Genomic DNA, 21,215 nt, shown 5'->3' on the forward strand with positions numbered 1-21,215 from the left:
TCAATGATAAACGTGGAAAGCCTTCATCGGAACTTTTCATGTATTATACTTAGACTTGAAGCGCTTAGTGGCCATCATTTCAAATCCTGTGGTTTTATATCACAGAATATGAGAAATATGATTGTCGAAACTCGTCATTTCTAGGGAAAAAGTATAAATTACAATCAAAACTTCTCTGTTTATCATTCAGTATATATATACCTAAACGGCTCGTCAAGTTCTTGATGGACAGTTATAGTTTTATGGTACCTATCTGATGACTTTCAGGGGCAACAAAAATTTCCTATTCAATATTTCACGTAAAGATTGACAGATTTTCAAAATTTAAAAATCTATCTAAACTATCATTCGAGGGGTATAATTTTATGATAAAGTTTTAAGACAGTGAGACAGGTACTATGGTTTCAAACTGCATGTATACGAAGTTTTCAATTTTAACAGTGGGAGAAATTTATTTACAATTCACATAAATTACATACATGTTTCAGTTTTAATGTCCTTCATAGCTGTCATCAGTGGTGTGCAGAACCCGTTGTCAGCGACGTGGAGGTCGCAGGTTCGAATCCTGCTTCGGGCATGGGTGTGTGTGATGTCTTTAGGTTAGTTAGGTTTAAGTAGTTCTACGTTCTAGCGGACTGATGACCTTAGCAGTTAAGTCCCATAGTGGTCAGAGCCATTTGAACCATTTGGAAATCGTAGGACACCGGTAGCAGTGATGGTTATCTTCGAGCGGAGGAGTCTGTTGTCCGACGAATCTCTCATTCTGAAGTGAATGCCATGAAGTGCTTCCTTCAGTTTAAGACTAAAGTCACAAGGGCTTAAGTCCTCCGTCTTCTAACTAGTCGCAGGCTGTGTTTAAAAAATGAACAGCTTACAGAAAAAAGCGGCTATCCTTTCTGTAGTACCTGCAAATCGTTTTACACGACAGTGCTCGTATGGATATGGCGCAAACTGTGACTGAATTGTTTGATCGATGGGGCTGGAAGTGTTGCACTACCCGCCATTCCCCCTTACATCAGTCTGATTCCTAAATTAAAGGAATCACTGTATGGCATTCGCTTCAGAACTGTTACTGCTCGATAACTATACCACGCCACTTGAACTATCATCACAACCGACGCTGTTACAAGTGTCCAACGACATCCGCACTGTCTGCAACATGTTATACAGGGTGATCCGAAAATCAGTTTACGTTTGAAATGAATTAATTCACGTAATAATGTAGGGCAGAGTGGTAAGAACTGACACACATGCCATAAATGAGATGCGGTTTTAATGAAACCATAAATGAGAGTAAAAACTGGCCAAGAGATAGCGCTGGACAGCAACACACTAGTTACACCGCATGAGAATCGTGTATAAAATGAGCTGTAGTGAAGAGGGAGTCAGATCATCCCTAACCTAGCTGATACGTACCTGTTCTTAGATGCGAATTTTAAGCAGTACGACGCTCCACCCCATATTGCTATACGTCTGAATGATGTCTTGTACATATTGTTTAGCGAGAATCGCGTGATGAGTGGCCACGTCCGTCACACTTGGACTCATAGGTATCCAGACCTCACTCTGTGTGATTATGTGTCATGTGATTACATGAAGTCGCAAGTCTACCGCAATCGTCCGACCTGATTACGGATGCTGAAGGACAACATCTGACGACAACCTCTCACCATACATACTGATATGCTGTACATTGGATTTCATAGCATTGTCCCTCGACAACAGGTATTGTTGATGAACGACTGTCGATATGCTGAACATTTGTTATAATAAACATCATCTTTTCTAAAAATAAACTGTTATGCCAATTATTGCTTTTGTATTATGTGAATCCCCGTCTGTCAGTCATTTTGTGCACTTTTTTGGTTTCAGTAAAGTCCCATATAATTTCAAACATTTGTATCAATTTTTATCTATCTGCCTACATTATTTCGTCCAGTATTGAATTCACTAATGGTAACGGATTTTTGCGTCACTCTGTACAAAACGCCGGTGATTTGTCTGAAGGACAGTAAAACATTGAAATACATATTTATTTTGTGTGACTTGTAAATAAGTAGTTGCCACTACTACAATTCAAACTCTATTACCTTGAGGCTGCTTAACTCACGGAGTTCATTTATTTGGTATCTGTGAGTGCGAGAAGTTAGCGACTCCCAAAAAAATTTATACGCAATTTCAAACCATCACGAAATATTTTCTCGCAGGACCAACGGCCCAGAATGATGAAAGGCTTACCGAATTTTAAGAGAAAACGGAAGATTAGAGTTAACTAAGTGTAGAGCTTAGGGATGTCTTTAGAGACGGAGCACAAGCTCGAGTTAATATGGAATGGAGAATGAAACCGGCTGTGTCCTTTTCAAAGGAATCATCCCAGCATTTGCCAGGAACGATTTAGGGAAATCATGAAAAACCTTTAACTGGATGACCGGACGGAATCTGAAACGTCGTCCTCCCGAATGCGAGTTCATTGTGCTAACTAATGCGCCACCTCTCTCCGTTGCATTTAAGTCGTTCATGCTGTAAAGCATCATCTCCCATCTGCCATGACGTTTCGATTTATTACTTCTTTCCAACTAATTCTTATTCGCAGCACATTTTGCAGACAATAGCCACAAATATCACGGAAAGTACCTGCAAAATTATTTCACTGTATGACACATAGTTCAGAAGATGTAATTTCGTTAACATTGAGTTTCGTGAAAAACTGGCTTTTGTTTAAATCGGAGCTCAAAATATCCAGACTGTACTCATTCAGTGTTTGATATTTATGAGAGCACTTGGCGACTTCCAACAAACTTTAAACATAATTTCAAACATTTCTAAACTTTTTCTCGCTTACAAGCTTAACGTCGAATACTTAACACAGCAATTCATTTGTAAAGTAGTTAGACGTCTGAAGATGTGATATACATGGAAGTTCGTGTCTTGAAAGAATTGGGGGTTTTCTGCTGGATTACTAGATCGAATCATTCGACTCAGTACGACGCCAACGCTTATTCACGAAAGGAAGATCTTATGGGGTATCGAAAATCCTCTGATTTCTGTGTTTGTGCGGCTGTGTGTGATAAAGTACGTCCGAAAATGCTACAGAAATATCCAGACATATCTTGATAGGGTTTCAGAGTGGCAAAACGAATAGAATTGCTTTGGGCGCTCACAAACGTAATATTGAGAACCTTAAAAACTGCAAAAACGTAATACCGTATGACTGCTATATCAGTAAGTCAGTAACAATTAAATGGAGCGATCTCATAGGCCCGCTATTAAGCAGAACAGTGAAAGACTTGGCTCAATTGGCAGGATACCTGGAGAATGTACTTCAATTAAAACTACGAAGTAGATTATGTCAACACAATCCTGTCTTTAAGGAATCGGGGGTCTTCTGCTGGGGTACTAGATCCCATCCAAGTATATGCTTTAGTACACTGAGGGGAAAAATTGCAACACCAAGAAGGAGCTGTGCATCATCGGCGAAAGTTATTAGGCATTTTTCTACATTTGAAAGATAATGTCTATTCAAATATCGCCCGCTCGCAGGATGCGAACCAGGTGTGCTTTAAATTCGCTCTGTAATAGTCGCGAGCGTTATTTAGGTTTGAGACTGGACGCAGTGATTTGATATTAGTCAATAATATCTTTAACGTCACAAAAACGGAATTATCAACACCTTACTGAGTTTCAACAAAGGCTTGGAATAGGGCTACGAGAAGTTGGAGATTTTTTCTGCAATACTGTTACAAATCGGTTACTTCTAGGACACCTCCGAAACAGAAGCACTGTCGCGTGAATTTCACTGATCCCAAACCGTCGCCACTTGCGACTTCAGTGGTGTCAATCCAGAGCTCAATGGAGGGCAGGGTGGAGGACTGTTATATTTGCTGATAAACGCTGGTTCTCCCTCGGTGTCAGTGATGGTCGTGTGTTGGTTAGAAGCATTTCACATTTACAATGGTTTATCTCGTGCTTGCATTAACTTGTGATCTCGCTGTGTTAATCACTCACATATGTTACCTAGACAAATGTATTTCCGAAACTTCATTACGTTAATTAGTTTTTGATGCAGCGATTTTTATCCGTCAGTGTATTTTGGGCAGTAGGACTCATGGGGATATAGAAGGTAATAAAGAATCACGACGGTGACTGGTTCGTTTGACTCACGGCAGACTGTAACCAAAATGGTGATGATCTGAATCCTTAGACCTCTGGATAAATGGAGAAGCGAAGAATACTTTCTACGGTCGCGTCGATGATGAGGTCGCTGGAGACACGAGTACGAATTAGAGAAGGATCGGGAGGAAATCTGAATCATGGCAGCTTTTACCTTAACAGACCTAAGAAATCACGGGAAACGTAAATCTGGGTGGTCGGACGCATATCCGGGGTAGTGCATAACCGCGGTTCATCGCTGAACGCAGCGTAACGCCATTCATCAGAAGTCCATACTTCCCGGTCACGGACCCACTACAAACATAGCCGTTTGTGTTGTGATGTTAACGGCAGCCTAGGTATGGGCCCGCCGTTGTCTAACACGGGTGCTTCTAGCCTCCGATCAACGGTGCGGGATAAAACAGAATGTTATAGGCAGTATATTACTTGTTCCCGGATAGCAGCCGCAAGGGTGAAGGTTCACATTACTGCTATTATACACCTTAATGTTGGATGTTATCAATCGCAACCATCACGTCGAGTATCCATGCCCCCACGTTCACATGCAGTCCAACATCAGGACACTGTCACAACAGAATGCCCTACAAATTTGGATTTTGCACGATTAGACCATACAGCCCAATGCAGACCTACAATGCGGCCCCTTTCAAGCTCTGTCAGGTGCTGATAATGCTCTATCCCACGAGTAAGCGATTTCCCCGTATCCTTCACAGTGATTACTCAACATCTGACGCGGCTCACACCCATCACATAGCGCATCCTGCCAAGCCTGGTAGCAGCACTAAACACAAACGACACGGAAGCACTCTGATTGCCTCAGAAATTGCAGCTCTTATCATATACACACCCGCTGATGCTGTGTACGTGTTCGAAGTTATATTGACGCCCGACGTAATGTGTGAACCAAGCGCCACGCAAACCATATTATGATTAGTCGTCTGTTCGGTAGATGTCCTTTACTTATGGTGATACTTGGGTTAAATAAGAGTGTAGACATGACGCTGTAATGACAACGTGCGTTTAGAGCAGCCGACGGAGAGAAAGGCTTTCCATAGGCAGAAGATAGGAATACGAGAGATAGGGGAATGCGCGCTCTTCTCTCAGTTTATTTTTAACCAGCTACACTGTCTCGTTTTCCTTTTTTCGGTCAGTTACGCTCCCCCTTCTTTGCTTGCACCCTTTGCGAAGCCTAACTCGCTACCCCACTGGTACGGCTCCGGCTGGTAGAAGGACACTCCGCACACATTGTTTCGTTGTTAGGAGCAACAACGGCGGCGCGCTTCTGCTGCAAGTGGAAGTGCAACAGCGGTCATCACAGTCAGTCCATGGTACTATAGACGACGTCTGGCTGTTCATGGGGTTACTTGCCAAGCTGCATACAACCCCACATGCTGACTCATGGTCCGTGACGCTCACGGTGGAGCGAACAAAATGGGACTCCTCCCCTGCGCTAACCACGCAGGCCCATTGAGATCCTGCTTAGCGCTGACTAAGGTCCACCCAAACCCCCAAGTTCGATACGTGGATGTCGGTAGTCGCATTCCAACTACCGTAAATAGCAATATCGCTGGTCGTCCGGGATCAGTTCGACGTGGTGATCCAGTCAATGGGATTCCAGACGTGTCTGGAGACGCGCTTCAGAGCTCTCGAATACCAATCTAATCGTCGCTCGCCATACGGGCCAACATCCAGGAGTTATTGTCTATGGTGCCGTTTCTTTTCATACCGGGATCCCTTTGGCTGACATCCACAGCACTGTTACAGCACAGCTGTATGTTGACGATATTCTACGCTCGGTTTCGCCGCCCCTCATATACATACATTTCAGCAAGATAACGCCCTCCCCACAAGGAAAGAGTTTCTACTGCTCATTTTCCTGCTTGCGAAGCCATACATTGGTAAGCAAAGTCGCTGGGTATCTTCTCAATTGAGAGCGTTTGGAGCATTAAGGGCAGCGTTCTGCAACCAGTTCAGCGTTTTCACCATCGAATGCGCCAACTGGTCAGAATTTGGCACGATATCCCCCAGGAGAAAATGTAACAACTCTATGAAATAATACTAAACCAAGTGATTGCTTGAATATGGGGCAGTGGTTGACCAACGCATTATTGATATGCTCAGTTTGTGAATCTCTTTCTCTCGGATACATCGAGCAATTTTTCTGAAACTGCAATCAGCTGTTCGTCTGTACATGTACAGCATTTCTACCGACGTCCGACCGATTCGGATAATTGTTTCGTGGTGCGTCATCTTCTTCGTCGTCTTAGAGTGTAGAATGTAGATGGCGTTTTTCATGTCTGTTTTGTGCGGTAGCCGTGAAATTCCAATCATATGGATGTGCAACAGTGAACTTCATTACATATCTGTTAAACTTTAGTAACATGCTCTCTTCATGCTATTCGAATTTTAATGGTGAGCATTGAAGATGGATAGCAAAGGAACAAGTGAAGTCTCAATAGAAGACGACGACAGCCAACACCGTGCTCAGTATTGGACGGCGAAGACAAGGAAGAAGAACAAGTTCTCTTTTAGCCAAGTGATACTCCAAAATGAATATTTTACTCTGCAGTGTAGCGTGCGCTGTTTTGAAACTTCCTGGTAATGTGAAACTATGTGCCGGCGTGGGATTCGAGCCCTGGACCTTAACATTCATGGGCAGTTTTCCTACCGACTGAGCTATTCGAGCACTACTCACAAACACCCTCAGCCTGTCAGGCTAGTTCGTGACTCGTGCCTGAATTTCTCAGTCGGTAAGACCACAGCCTGTGAAGGCAAGGTTTACGGTTCGAATTCAGGTGCGATACACAGTTTTAAGCTGAGAGGAAGTTTCGTATAAGACGTTACTGTGGCGCTAGTTGTAGACGTCCGGTAGCTCGGGCGCTGTCGCGTCGCGCACTCACCGCCGTGTAGTCAGCGGCGATGACGGCCTTCTCGAGGCCCAGCCACACCGTGAGCGGCAGCAGCAGCAGCTGGTCGCGGTGACGCAGCAGCCGGCCGGCGGCTCGCAGCAGCTGCACTCCGGACAGCGACGGCTCGCTGTGCGTCGTCATCCCGGAGTACCTGCGAAACGCGCCACAAGACGTTAGCAGTCCACCTACCTTCATCCCTCGAGGCTACCAGGAGGTGCCTTTTCATCTCACGTTGAGAAGTGGAAAGTGCCATCACCCGATTTCCCTGAAATTTTGCTGAATGGAAGAGGAGTCAAAATAAGCGAACACGTTTCTCGACTTATACGTAGGTACTCGAACGTTTATGAAAAAACGACGGTCAAAGTTTTCGAGGTATTTTCGACGTACTTTATGTGCCTTTTAACGAGCGATGTTCTGAGGCTAAGTGGTGGCACAGTGGTTATAGCAGCGGCTTCTTAATTCTGCGCCACTTGTTTGAAACACAATTATTATTATTTTTTTCATTCATTGATATATCGTTGATCTTATTCATCAAATAACAGTATTTTAGATGAAATGAAATGAACATATGGCATTGGTGGTCGGGATGTCCCAGTCGAGTTCGGCCGCCAAGTGTAAGTCTTATTTCATTCGGCGCCACATTGGGCGACTTGCGGCCGGTGATGGGGATGAAATGATGATGAGGACAACAGAACGCCCAGTCCGCGAGCGGAGAAAATCACCAAACCGGCCAGAAATCGAACCCGGGCCCAGTGCATGGCAGGCAAGCACGTTACCACCCTGCTAAGCAGGCGGACTATTTTAGATGAATGAATTAAATAAAAGAATGAGAAAATTATTTGAAATTGTTTTCGGTGAAATTATTGTAGTGAATTTTAATTTCGTACATCACATTACTTTTAAGTAATGAAAACCGCAGAAGTTACTTACGTTTTGGTGCTTCGCAAAACTCGTTTCGAGAATTTATTCTGATTTTCAAGTGCATTTGTGCATTGGTTTACGTGAATATGTTTGGTGGTGTTTGCAAAGGTGATCTTCTGTCTCTCTTGCGTGTATTTCGGTTGGACTGCAATCGGGAAATCGGACAAAATGAATCTTTGATTGTTTTTAAATGCTAATGTTAGAAACTCTATTTTTGTTTGCTACTTCCAGGTATCGTGTCTCCTCTATTAAGCGGATTATCATATACACGGAATTCATCACTTTCACTGTTTGCAAAACACGCTACAACGATATTATGATACTATGGTTTATGAAGAGTCTGTACATAGTTTTAGGCGGTACAATGATTTGGGATTGCATATAATTCTGTTAATTATAAAATATATTTTTACCCCTGTTGGCTACTAAATCATCGATTACTTCTTTCTCTAATAAGAAAGTGTAAATATTTATAAAAATTGCCACAGTTATCATAGTCAGGAGAAACATTTGAAGAAATTAACAGATTCACTAACTAGTTTTTCGTTGAGAGTTTTTTCTCCTTGCTTTCTGTGATGTGCAAAAATTTCAAGCTCCTCCATTAAATCAATTGTATCAGACTTTTGGAAGTTGTGGAGTATCTTAAGTTCTTCTACTCGGAAACGTAGAAGAAGATCTTAAGAAACTCCACAGTCAGTATCTGTCCTTTGTCTACTACAAGTTTTCGGCTACTTATCGCTTCTGGGACTTATATCAATGATAAGAAAGCCAAGTCAAATAGCACGTGTTCCAAAGTACGTGTTGAAATATAGGTCACCCTCTAACAGGCTATGTAATTCGCTTTAGATGTGGGAGGGAGTCAGTGGCACACCAACATGTCCATTAAACCACTGCCGCATTGAAACAGACCTTAAGGACCGCCTTATTTCCTTTACAGCGTAACAAAATGAAACATAAAAACAGACAGGCGCACGGCCTTCGCAGTTACACTAAGAGAGGCTCCAATCAACTGCCTCTGCACATACCATTATTTCCAGCCCAACCCCTGTTGCGACAGTACTCTACGTAAGTAGGCACGAATGAGAATGCAGTAGTCGAAAGCTCTTAGCCTTATATTGCTAACACTAGTGGATTAGAGAGTCTTTTTCATATAATTTCGCAGTTCGTTCGTGTCTGTTGCACTACGAAATCAGGAAATCAAGCAAGAAATCAGTGGTTCCTGAAGGCTAACATCTCTAGACTTTTAATCTAAAGCCACATAAAACGTTTACGGAACGCTATTAAAGTCCAAAATCGTTCGAAAATGTTTTCGGATTAACTCTGAGTAAGTTTTCCGTTAAAGTATTGAATAATTTTTCGATGTTAAATGTGTCGATCGAGTTACATAGATGTTTGAGATTGAAAAATTGCAAATGGTTAGGGTACACAAAAAGAGTTCATAATGGTGAAGCACACTTTTAACTTCTCTGGCTTCGTCTCTTAACTTCTCTGGCAACGTCTCTATCGACAAAGTGTTAAGAGACGATTGGAAGACTTTCTCCTCCTTTCTACACTAACTGAAATTATTGCAGGAAAGTATTTCGTACGATTTCAAAAGAAATGCTTCACCTTCATTGATGATGTTCATGAACAAGGGAAGCTTACATAAAGCTAATGACATTTAATTACCAAAGAAATATCGAAGATACAGGGTCAAGACTTCCAAATTACGTCTTTTCGCAAAAAGAAAATTTTGTTTTGAACATAATTTGAGAGGTGAAGGTAAAGTGAAATTTCATCCAATTATTTGTAAACAAATAAACAAATACAGCAAACTGATGATTTCTCAATTTTTACTGAAAACGATCCTGATTTGAAAGTATTGTATCGTTATCCTGAAATAAAGGGGATTTAAGGAGATATAGCGCACTAGTATCCTCATTAAATATGTAGAACGTGTGGCTGAATGTCAAATTTGCGAAAATGAAATAAACTTTCTGATGAGATGTTTGAAAAAAAAACAGTTGTTTAGAAATACACATATTTAATAAGTGACCAACAATAACAGCAATAAATTTCATTGGTTTTCGAATGTATCTGTTATTCGTAACGACTTTTATTCACAGATAAATAAATGAATGTTTTTAACCGTGTAAATGAATAATATTTTTGAATAAATATTTTTGATTGTTATTCCCTCGTAAAAAATAATAATTTTCAGTCTGTGTTCGTCATTTGAATAAATGTTGCCGAGCTCTGATGGTAACCGAAGCGCATCGCAACAAGCACACATTGCAGATTCGCAGCCGATGTGTAAGAGTGTGCGAGCGCGTGATACCGACGTGGCTGCGCGCCAGCCAGTGATATACGCGTGGCCACAGACAAGCGCTCACTCACTTTTGTTATTACGCGAAGAAGCACTGGTCGCCTTTGGCAACTACCGCCATATTTCGCGAAGTGTATTCTAGCTCTTTCTCGCACATCGCAGGCGTGCGCAAACCACGCTGACAGACCACGCGCTCGCATTGCTCTAGCACTTGCATGCAACGTCCTCAATTACGTTTTTGATGTATTCCAATCTGTGTCTTACCCTAAAGTTTCACCCTCCACAATACCCTCTAGTTTCGTGGAAGTTATTTCCTGATGTCTTAACACATGCTCTATCGTCCTGTACCTCCTCCTTGTCAATGTTTCCCACATACGTCTTCCCTTACCGATTTCGTATAGAATCAGCAGCTTGGGCATAGTCGGAGCGGGGTTTTTAAAGGTTCAAACGGCTCTCGAAATTTCCACAAAACTTGAAAAAAGGGAGAAGTCATCTTAATATCGACAGCAACGTAATATTTACTTGAAAATTTGCTCGCTTTCGAACCGCGGCTGTTGCCAGCGTGCTGTAAAGCGTGAGCCGAATACGGCAGCGATGAACCACTGTTGGCGACAGTATGGGCATCGATGTGTGGTGGCCTGAGCCTCAATGGAATGTGATTTGTCTGGAGTCCTGGAATGTCCAGGTAGTGCTGTCCTGCGTGATGAGTACCTTAATTGTCACAGTTGCTGAGGCAGGGTGCAGTGAGAAGACATTTGAGCACGAGGGAGCTCCTTGGAACTACCGTCGTCATCGCGCTTCGTGGAAACTCTGGAAATTGTTGTTATTATTGCGGTTAGCATTTTTAAAATATTTATTTTAAGTAATGTTATGTAGGAGAGAGGAACGGCTAGTAGGCACAGTACGATAATTTCTGTATTATTGTTTGTTTTGTTTTTGTACATCCACATGATACGTGCAATGTTTGAGAACTGACCAGTTTCACGTAAAACTGTATAACACAAAAGTTGTAGAACATCTGAGAGACCTTTCAAAAAGTCTGCGAAAGTATCGAAAAACCTAGTTGGTGAGTAGATATCACATTTATGAACTTAAAAGACATCACATGCATCAAGATAAAACCCTGGTGTGCAATGCTTGAAGACGAAAGTAACTTTTGCATGATGAGTCACCACCAAGTACCATAGCTCGTAGAAACTTGAACCATACATAGAAGGCCACTCACAAATACCTAATTCGATTTAGCATGTATACCTCCAACAATGGGTGCAGTTCAGCAACATGCATATAGAACTTATCCACAAGTGCAAACGGGAATGGGATATGAAAAAGACGCCCTCAAATGGGGCTAGAAGAAGGATACTGGTGACTTAACCCCAGTGCCAATAAATAAAGAACTAGCTTTACAGATATTGCTGAACATGATTTCATGCCAACGGAGAAACACTTGTGAAAATAAATGCGGCTGCAAAGGAGGAGGATTTCAACGCTCCATTGTGTGTGTTCATTGTGGATTCGAATCATACGGTAATGCATGAGAGGCTGAATTAAACATGGAAGAAAACGCTTGGATGATCCACTGCCTATTGGTTGAAGTGATGAATTGTATAAATTAACCACATGTACGGAAGAACAGCGGTAATTGATGAATATTTAACTTTAAATTTTGTATATATTATGAAAATAAAATTTAACATCTGTTATTAAAATGTATTATGTTGACACATAAGTACGTGTAAAAGCTTTGAAAATTTATGTTTTTCTTTTTCAAAAGTACTGATTCCTCAGGAATTACACGAATATCAGGAACTACAAGTATAAACTACATGTATATATTGCATAAATACTGGCTTAAAGACAATATTACATTCAGGAATACTTTTTTGACAGAGAATGGAGTTTTCAATATAGAGTCCACTTTCACTAAAGTTGTAATTGCAAAACTTCCTGACGTATGTAGGGAATGAATATAAATATTTTTATGGACATTGAAAGAAATTAGATCCTCTGCAATACTGGTTAGTATCCATTGTGCACAAAACTGCGCTGAAAAAAGTTATGAAAGCGGAACTACTGTCATTTCTAACTTTTGGCGATTTCTTGACATTTTTACAGATAATTTTCCAACATATTATATATAAAACTTGCAGGAAATTTAACGATCTTTTAAACTGATAATAGCATAATTTTGCCTAAGATGCACTTGAAGCGAGTTACTGAGGAAATACTAAAAAAGTGACATTTTTATCGGTTTTTTCAAGATGGCGGATAACGCATAACGGAGAGAAGGTCTAAAAATTGGATTTTTCACGAGAGGAGTAATAAATACAACATACCTGAAATTCAAAATTACTCAGCCTTTTGCTATCCTATCCATTTTTAAGCTATCTCTACTGGGCTAACTGTTTGAAACTATACTACATGCTGGAAAGACGTGGACTGCCGGCATATATGCGCAAACACAACTCCATGGATATGCGATCGACAAAAGAACTCTACTGACTGATTTCTGCTCTATGATAAATTTTATAATTTACTACCCAAACAACCCACAATAACTTAAGCGTTATATATAATTACACACACTGTACAGCACAGTTCCATTTTGCGTTCTTTTATAAGTCAACTTTACAACAATGACGATTAGTTGAACCTACATCCCCCGTAAATCAAATCCTGGATACGTCGTCCAGTAGTATCTAACTTTGGCCTTAATTCGACGAAGGCAATTCTGAGAATGTTATTTTAGTGCACGGGGTTGCTTGGATGTGAATCTTACTTAGACTGTGGGGAAACGGGCAAAGAACTGGATCGAAGTACTTGGAATTTAATGCTAGAGAAGAAAGTTGAAAATTATGTGGACTGATAAGAAAGGAAAAACCTTATCAGTGCCCTAATTTTCATCTTATTTCGACAACACCAAATTTCAAGTACTTTGATCCTTCTCTTTGCTGGGATCCCCACAGTACACAATACACTTCCGTGCAATGCTGTGCACTAAACGTACAGTCGTGGGCAAAACGAGCGAGACCCCTCGCCTTTTCGTTATGCTGATCTGCACAGCTTTAAAGTCTGCTACGCAGCATACAAGGCAAGGCGACGAAGTGCTACCATCATACTATGCACAAGTGTGAAATTGGAAAACCATCCGAACTTTGTCAGACAGTTTTCAGTCACGTGTAAGACTATATTAATGCTATTAAACAACACGTAAATATAAGATATAAATGAAAGAAGATACGCTAATTAGTATGAACTGTACTAATAGAAATGAATTTCTTACACCACCAAGGGCCGGCAGGAGTGGCCGAGCGGTTCTAGGCGCTTCAGTCTTGAACCGCGCGACCGCTACGGTCGCAGGTTCAAATCCTGTCTCGGGCATGGATGTGTGTGATGGCCTTAGGTTAGTTAGGTTTAAGTAGTTCTAAGTTCTAGGGGACTGATGACCTCAGATGTTAAGTCCCATAGTGCTCAGAGCCATTTGAACCATTACACCACCAAGGGACCATATACCGCAGGAAGTGCGATAAATTTCCGCTTATTAGGTCTACCTGTACTCTAGGTAAATGCGTTTTAAGGGTTGGGTAGACAGATGACGGTCAAGAAAGTGTGACTAGTAGGGTTCCATTTTTACCGATTTAGGTGACGAAATCCTAACAACGAAAACCGCTACAATAGTTACTGAAGATGAGGGCCACATAAATGATTCCCCCTACTCTTTATTCGACATGTTCTAGTTGCAGTCGCTACATGACCATATTAATCGTAGCTACGCTTTCGATCCAAATCACGTTTACAGGAATGCGAATAAAATACGTTTGCCTATACACGTGGTAATTCAGATCCCAGTATTAAAGCCACCGCGTTATAGAAGTGCGAGCATTCCCATTGCTAGCTAGCTTAAGAAACACTTCGGCTAATGAACGTTTTTGGCTGTGGCGAGTCTAATGAAGAATTCGAAAGATTGTACAATACATTTCCTGGGTTGGTGCAGAATTATCCTACTAAATTTACTCGCTAATAACAGTATTTTGTTATTTCGATAAACATCCCCAATGATTGTCACATAAGCGGTGACATAAAGCTGGAAAATTCATGTTTTTGACTTCAGAAAGCTCTATGCAACAGAAACTGCAGATAATTTTACCATTTTCAGTGCGAAATTGCCGGCTTATTCATGTGTGGGATAATAATAGAGGGCTGTTCGTCTGGGTTGTCTGCTAGTGTAGTGAAAGGTGTTTGCTACTGCAAGTGAGGTCTGGTTTGTTTTCGGTTCTAATGTCGATGGAGGCAGATAGACTATCGGTAAAGCAATTGTAAGAAATTCCCGTGCTCTCCCCCCCCCCCCCCCCCCACCACCACCAAATACGTTTTATTGCTATCTTTATTATGTACCAGCGCCCTGCGGATGTAAATATGAAAATGTTGTAGAATTTCATACTTGTTACTGCCTACTTTTTCCTCTTCTGTCAATAAATGAATTGACTTAACTGTGGCAATGAATGATTTTTAACTGAATTTCGTTATGAATCTTCACGCATTGCTAAATTTGCAAACTTTCATGATAGGTCAGCAACAGTAATCCAGTATGACTGGTCTGAACGTTGACACAGACCGTTTTGCGGCCGAATGCGAATAATATTTTGCTAATTCGTAACCATCTGTGGTACTTTGTCTTACTAAAACTGTGGTGTCACCGCCAGACACCACACTTGCTAGGTGGTAGCTTAAATCGGCCGTGGTCCATTTAGTACATGTCGGACCCGCGTGTCGCCACTGTGTGATCGCAGACCTAGCGCCACCACAAGGCAGGTCTCGAGATACGGACGAGCACTCGCCCCAGTTGTACGACGACCTTGCTAGCGACAATACGGACGAAGCCTTCCTCTCATTTGCCGAGAGACAGTTAGAATAGCCTTATGCTAAGTCTATGGCTACAGCCTAGCAAGGCGCCATTAGCCTTACCTACTTTGAGAGTTATCGTATAAATGTCTCAAGAAGAACGATGTATACAACAATAATTAAAAGTTAAGTATAAAGCAGCTATGTACTATTCTTGCTACCATTCAATAGTTATCCTGTTCCAGAATTCACGCCCGTCTGCGTTAGATAGCGTGCCTATCGGCCCCCTCAAAATAACACTGTGTCGGCACTTCTGTCGACACATCATTTGGCGACGAGGCTTAAAGGAAAAGCGTTCTTTCTAATTGCTTACATTTACTTGTGTCATGGCTTCGCCAGATGTACTGTCCGACTTTTATCGCTTGCAGAATCAGCAGACGCAGGCGATATTGGATGCCCTTGGACAGCTCGTCCAGGGTCAACGTGCCATTCAAACCGATGCGGCAGCCGCCGCTTCACCGCTACCGCAGCCACAACTCGCAGTTGCACCGCCTTTTAGGCACTACGACCCGGCGCACGAGTCGTGGACCGAGTGGTCCCGACAGTTCGCCTTTCATCTAGCCGCCTACAGAATTCAAGGTAATGAGCGGCAGCCGTTTTTGCTTTCTTGTGTCGGTGTGTCCACCTACCGTGTGATAGTGAAATTGTTTCCCCGACGCGACGTAGCAACTCTGTCCTACGAAGAAATTTTGTCTGCTTTAGATGCCTATTTCAAAGAAACAGTTAATGTGGTTGCAAAATGGTATACGTTTTTTCGTACGAAATGTACGGCCGCTCAAACTAATAGGGAGAGGGTAGCAACATTGCAAGGACTTACTAGGGACTGTGCCTTTGACTGTGACTGTGGCCTTTCTTATTCAGATACAATGGTATGTGATGCAATTGCACAGAATGTTTCTGATGTTCGCATACGGGAGCACATTTTGAAACTAGTTAATCCCTCCCTTCAACAAGTGATAGACATATTGGATAGACAAGACACGCTTGACTGTGCTCAGGAATCTTTTGCAACTTCGCCAGCAGTGTGTAACATTAACCGGCCCGCCGGGCGAGCTGCGCGGCCCGGTCAACTGCCCTCGCGCACACAAACGCAGCTGCCGCCGCGCTCTAAACCAGGTGTGCCGCGCCAGCCCACAAATGCAGTGAAATCATGCCCACGGTGTGCTACTAGACATTCGCGTGAACATTGCCCGTCACGCCAAGCTATTTGCTTTTTCTGTAATAGGAAAGGACATGTTCAAAGTGTTTGCCAGAAAAAGCTCCGATCAGACAATCACAATCATTCCAGGCCCTTTGCTTCGCGCCAGAATCGAACCAAGGACACTCAGGATCGTGGACCTTCGCCCATGGACATTTATGTAGTTAATTCCGATTCGTCCAGTGCCACTTTCTCTAACAGTGACTGTGTTCGTCCCACACAAACTGTGCGTCGACGTCGCCGGAAATCACGTCAATTAGCAAGTGATTCTGTACACGTGTCTGTTCAAATTGCACAAAACAGTCGCTCTTGTCGTCAGCAGGATAATAAACTTTTTGTGGATTTGGACTTTCATGGCAAGGTCATACCGTTCCAGCTCGATACTGGAGCTGCAGTTTCATTGCTCAATCACGACACGTACAAACAACTGGGCGCACCTCCGTTGCGTGCCGCAAATGTTAAGTTACATAGTTATTCAGGACAGAATATACCTGTGTTAGGACAGTGCAGCCTTCTTTCCACATACAAAGGACAAACAAAACTTGTCTCATTTTACGTTCTTCGTTCTTCTTCTGCAGTGAACTTGTTTGGCTTAGATTTATTTCAGTTGTTTAACATGTCTATTGTAAATCAGGTCCTATCAGTGAATCCAACTGTGCCTTCAGACAGTGTTTCTCATCTGTGTGACGAATTTGCAGACATTTTTGCACCGGGTTTAGGTTGCGCTAAAAACTATGAAGCACATTTGGAACTGAAAGTAAATGCGCAACCGAAATTTTTCAGAGCGCGCAATGTTCCCCACGCATTGCGTGATGAGGTCGCAAGAACATTACACGATCTCGAATCACAGGGTGTAATTGAACGTGTGCAAGCTTCTCTCTGAGCCTCACCCTTAGTAATTTTGCCAAAACCTTCCGGAAAATTGAGACTTTGCGTGGACTTCAAGGCCACAGTGAATCCACAACTAGTGACTGCTACTTTTCCTTTGCCCCGCCCAGAAGATCTTTTTGCTAAACTGTGCCCGGGAAAATATTTTTCGAAGTTGGATCTAGCCGATGCGTACTTGCAAATACCGGTGGACGACGAATCCCAGCGCGTATTGGTGGTTAACACGCATCTTGGATTGTACAGGTTCAAAAGACTGCCGTTCGGGTGTGCATCCGCCCCTGCATTGTTTCAGCAATATTTACAAACTATTTGTGCGTCGGTCCCTACTGCAGCAAACTATCTGGACGATATAGTGATCTCCGGACAGACAGAAGAAGATCATCTTGCGAACCTACGAACGTTATTTCAGGTCTTGCGCCAAAATGGTCTTCGCTTGAGGAAGGACAAATGTGTGTTTTTTGCTCGTGACTTACCATACCTGGGCCATGTCATCAATGCCCAAGGCATACATCCGAGTCCAGAGCACCTCCGTGCCATACAAGATTTGCCTTCCCCTCAAAATGTGAAACAGCTACAGAGTGTGTTGGGTAAAGTTAACTATTATCACAAATTTGTGCCGCGCGCTTCTTCCATTTCAGCTCCGCTTCATCGCTTACGCCGTAAGGGTGTCCCGTTCGTCTGGACGACGGAATGCGAGAGCGCCTTTCGCCGGTTGAAATCGGCGTTGCTTTCTAATACTTGCCTTACGCCATTCGATCCCCGGAAACCCCTTTTGTTGATGGTAGATGCATCGGATATCGGGATCGGTGCTGTGCTTGCGCACCAAGTTGGCTCGCATGATCGCCCTATTGCCTTTGCGTCCAAATTGCTCTCGTCTGCGCAAAGAAATTATTCACAGATAGAGAAAGAAGCTTTGGCTCTCGTGTTTGGTGTTACTAAGTTCCATGATTTCTTGTATGGTCGTCACTTTACCATCATCACAGACCACAAACCTTTGACATCGCTTTTTCATCCGAACAAGCCTGTATCTCCGCGTACTGCGCAGAAATTCATTCGCTGGTCTATTTTTCTCTCGCAGTACCGCTACGATATCCTGTATCGGTCCACTGCTAAGCACGGAAACGCCGATGCGTTGTCCCGTTTGCCTGTTGCTGAGGATCAAGCATTCGATTCTTCCGAACTTGCTTGCATGTTCATTGATTCGGAAATGGATGAAGTGGTCGAATCGTTTCCGATTGATTTTCGTCGTGTAGCTACCGCCACAGCTGCTGACCCTGTCCTTGCTACTGTTTTGCGTTTAGTTGCTACGCAATGGCCTTTGTCAAAGTCTCGGATCGAGGATCCGTTGGTTCGCCGATTTTTTGTTCACAAGGAGAGACTTTTTGTTCGACGTGGTGTTTTGTTGTTGCGTTCTGATAATGATCAGTCCAGAGTCGTGGTCCCACGTTCGTTACAGTCCTCTGTTTTACGGCTTCTTCACCAAGGACATTGGGGTATAGTGCGAACGAAACAATTTGCTCGTCAGCACTGTACTTGGTTCGGAATCGATGCTGCGATTACGAATATGTCTTCTTCTTGCATGGCGTGTGCCGAACAACAATCCGCACCGCTGCGGAATGTCTTTGCATGGCCAAAAGCCACTTCCCCTTGGCAACGTTTGCACATTGATTTTGCTGGTCCATTCTGGAATGCTCGATGGTTGGTTCTGGTCGACACCTTCAGTAATTTTCCTTTTGTTGTCCGGATGTCTTCAACGACGTCCTCCGCCACCATCCAAGCGTTGTCTGCTATCTTTTGCATTGAAGGTCTTCCGCAGACTATTGTTTCCGACAATGGCCCACAATTCATGTCCGCAGAATTTCAGTCATTCTGCCAGACCAATGGTATTCAACATCTGACATCCGCGCCGTTTTCGCCTCAGTCAAACGGTGCCGCTGAACGATTGATCCGGACTTTCAAGTCACAGATGTTGAAATTGAAAGAGAAGCATTCTCGGGAGGACGCATTGTTGCTCTTTTTGTCTTCGTATCGCTCTCAGCCCCGAGATGGTCGCTCGCCGGCTGAGTTGCTCCATGGTCGTCCTCATCGAACCTTGATGTCTTTGCTGCATCCGCCGCATCAGGTTCCTGTGCAGCGGCAGACTCCTGCTTTTGCTCCAGGCGACGTTGTATTTTATCGCAACTATCGAGGTTCACGGCGTTGGCTCGCAGGGCGCATTCTTCGCTGCCTCGGCCGCGCGATGTATTCGGTTTTGGGGGCCTCTGGTGAGGTGCGTCGGCATCTCAATCAGCTGCGCCTCTGTCGTCGCACGGGTTCTGCCGCTCCCCGTCTGCTTTCAGCGACGGTGCCGTCCGGTCAGCGCCCTGGGGACCCATCTACTGGCTCGCCTCATCCCCAGGTGTTACCGACGATGCCTTCCATTTTGCCCCATGGCGACGCGCCGCCGCAGCCGCCGCCGCCGCCGCAGCCGCCGGTACTCCAGCCGGCGCCGCCCACATTCGACGCTTCGCTGCAGCCGCCAAGCGCCTCCCAGGGTCACGCGCCGCCGAACGCTTCCCGTGACCAGCTGTCCTCCGCCATGGAACTCCCGCCCGCTCCGGACCACATGACGTCATCGCGCGTCGGCTACCCCGACGCAATGGAGGTCGACCCTTCGGCCCCTCCTGTCTCTTTACGGGCGCATACACCGCATGTTGACGTGCAACCTGGACTAGGTTTTCAGGCGTTTCCTAGCTCCCCTCGGACCGAATGGCCGGGTGCGGGTGGCACAGCCTCGCCTGTTGTTAGGCTCCCCACCTCATCGCATACGTCAACATGGGGTCCTCCTCACGGCGGGCGGAAGCCTTATCTCACGACCGTTCGCCGATTTGCGGGGGAGGAATGTGGTGTCACCGCCAGACACCACACTTGCTAGGTGGTAGCTTAAATCGGCTGCGGTCCATTTAGTACATGTCGGACCCGCGTGTCGCCACTGTGTGATCGCAGACCTAGCGCCACCACAAGGCAGGTCTCGAGATACGGACGAGCACTCGCCCCAGTTGTACGACGACCTTGCTAGCGACAATACGGACGAAGCCTTCCTCTCATTTGCCGAGAGACAGTTAGAATAGCCTTCTGCTAAGTCCATGGCTACAACCTAGCAAGGCGACATTAGCCTTAACTACTTTGAGAGTTATCGTATAAATGTCTCAAGAAGAACGATGTATACAACAATAATTAAAAGTTAAGTATAAAGCAGCTACGCACTTTTCTTGCTACCATTCAATAGTTATCCTGTTCCAGAATTCACGCCCGTCTGCGTTAGATAGCTTGCCTATCAGCCCCCTCAAAATAACACTGTGTCGGCACTTCTGTCGACACATCAAAAACAGTTATGTTATCTCGATAACCTGAAATTCATTTTTATTAGTACAGTTCATACTAATTAGCGTTTCTTCTTTCATTTATATCTCACATTTACGTGTTGTGTTTAACACACTAATCAGCATTAATATAGTCATACACATGATTGCTAACAGTCTGACAAAGTTCAGATGGTTTTTCAGTTTCACGCCTGTGCATAGTATGTTGGTAGCACTTCGTCGCCTTGCCTGTTATGCTGTGTAGCAGACTTTAAAGCTGTACGGATCAGCATAACGAAAAGGCGAGGGGTCTCGCTCGTTTTGTCCACGACTGTACATTCTCAGAATGAGTTTTCTCGAATTAAAGCCAGTGTTATATATTAGTATGTTACTTTTGACTAGGAATGTCCTCTTTGCCTGTGGAAGTCCATGCTTCTTCAATACATTACTGTGATTCCAAAGTAGCAGAATTCACTTCGTCTACTTTGTGGTCGGACCCTAATGTTAATTTTAAGTTTATCGTTTGTCCCATTTCTACTATTCCCTCATTATTTTCGACTTTCTCCCTTTTATTCTTAATC

The 21,215-nt window shown here is 43.7% G+C and overlaps 1 protein-coding gene across 1 annotated transcript in view; it reads right to left on the bottom strand.

Annotated features, from left to right (window-relative positions):
- Positions 1-21,215, bottom strand: part of LOC124788692 (UNC93-like protein) — a 471,748-nt gene that overhangs the window by 117,768 nt on the left and 332,765 nt on the right. Inside the window, exon 6 of the mRNA XM_047255972.1 lies at positions 7,071-7,230. Within this exon, the coding sequence (XP_047111928.1) occupies positions 7,071-7,230 (160 nt within the window). The remainder of the gene's footprint in view (positions 1-7,070; positions 7,231-21,215) is intronic.

Source organism: Schistocerca piceifrons, chromosome 3, assembly GCF_021461385.2.
Source record: "Schistocerca piceifrons isolate TAMUIC-IGC-003096 chromosome 3, iqSchPice1.1, whole genome shotgun sequence".
NCBI classification, from domain to species: domain Eukaryota; kingdom Metazoa; phylum Arthropoda; class Insecta; order Orthoptera; family Acrididae; genus Schistocerca; species Schistocerca piceifrons.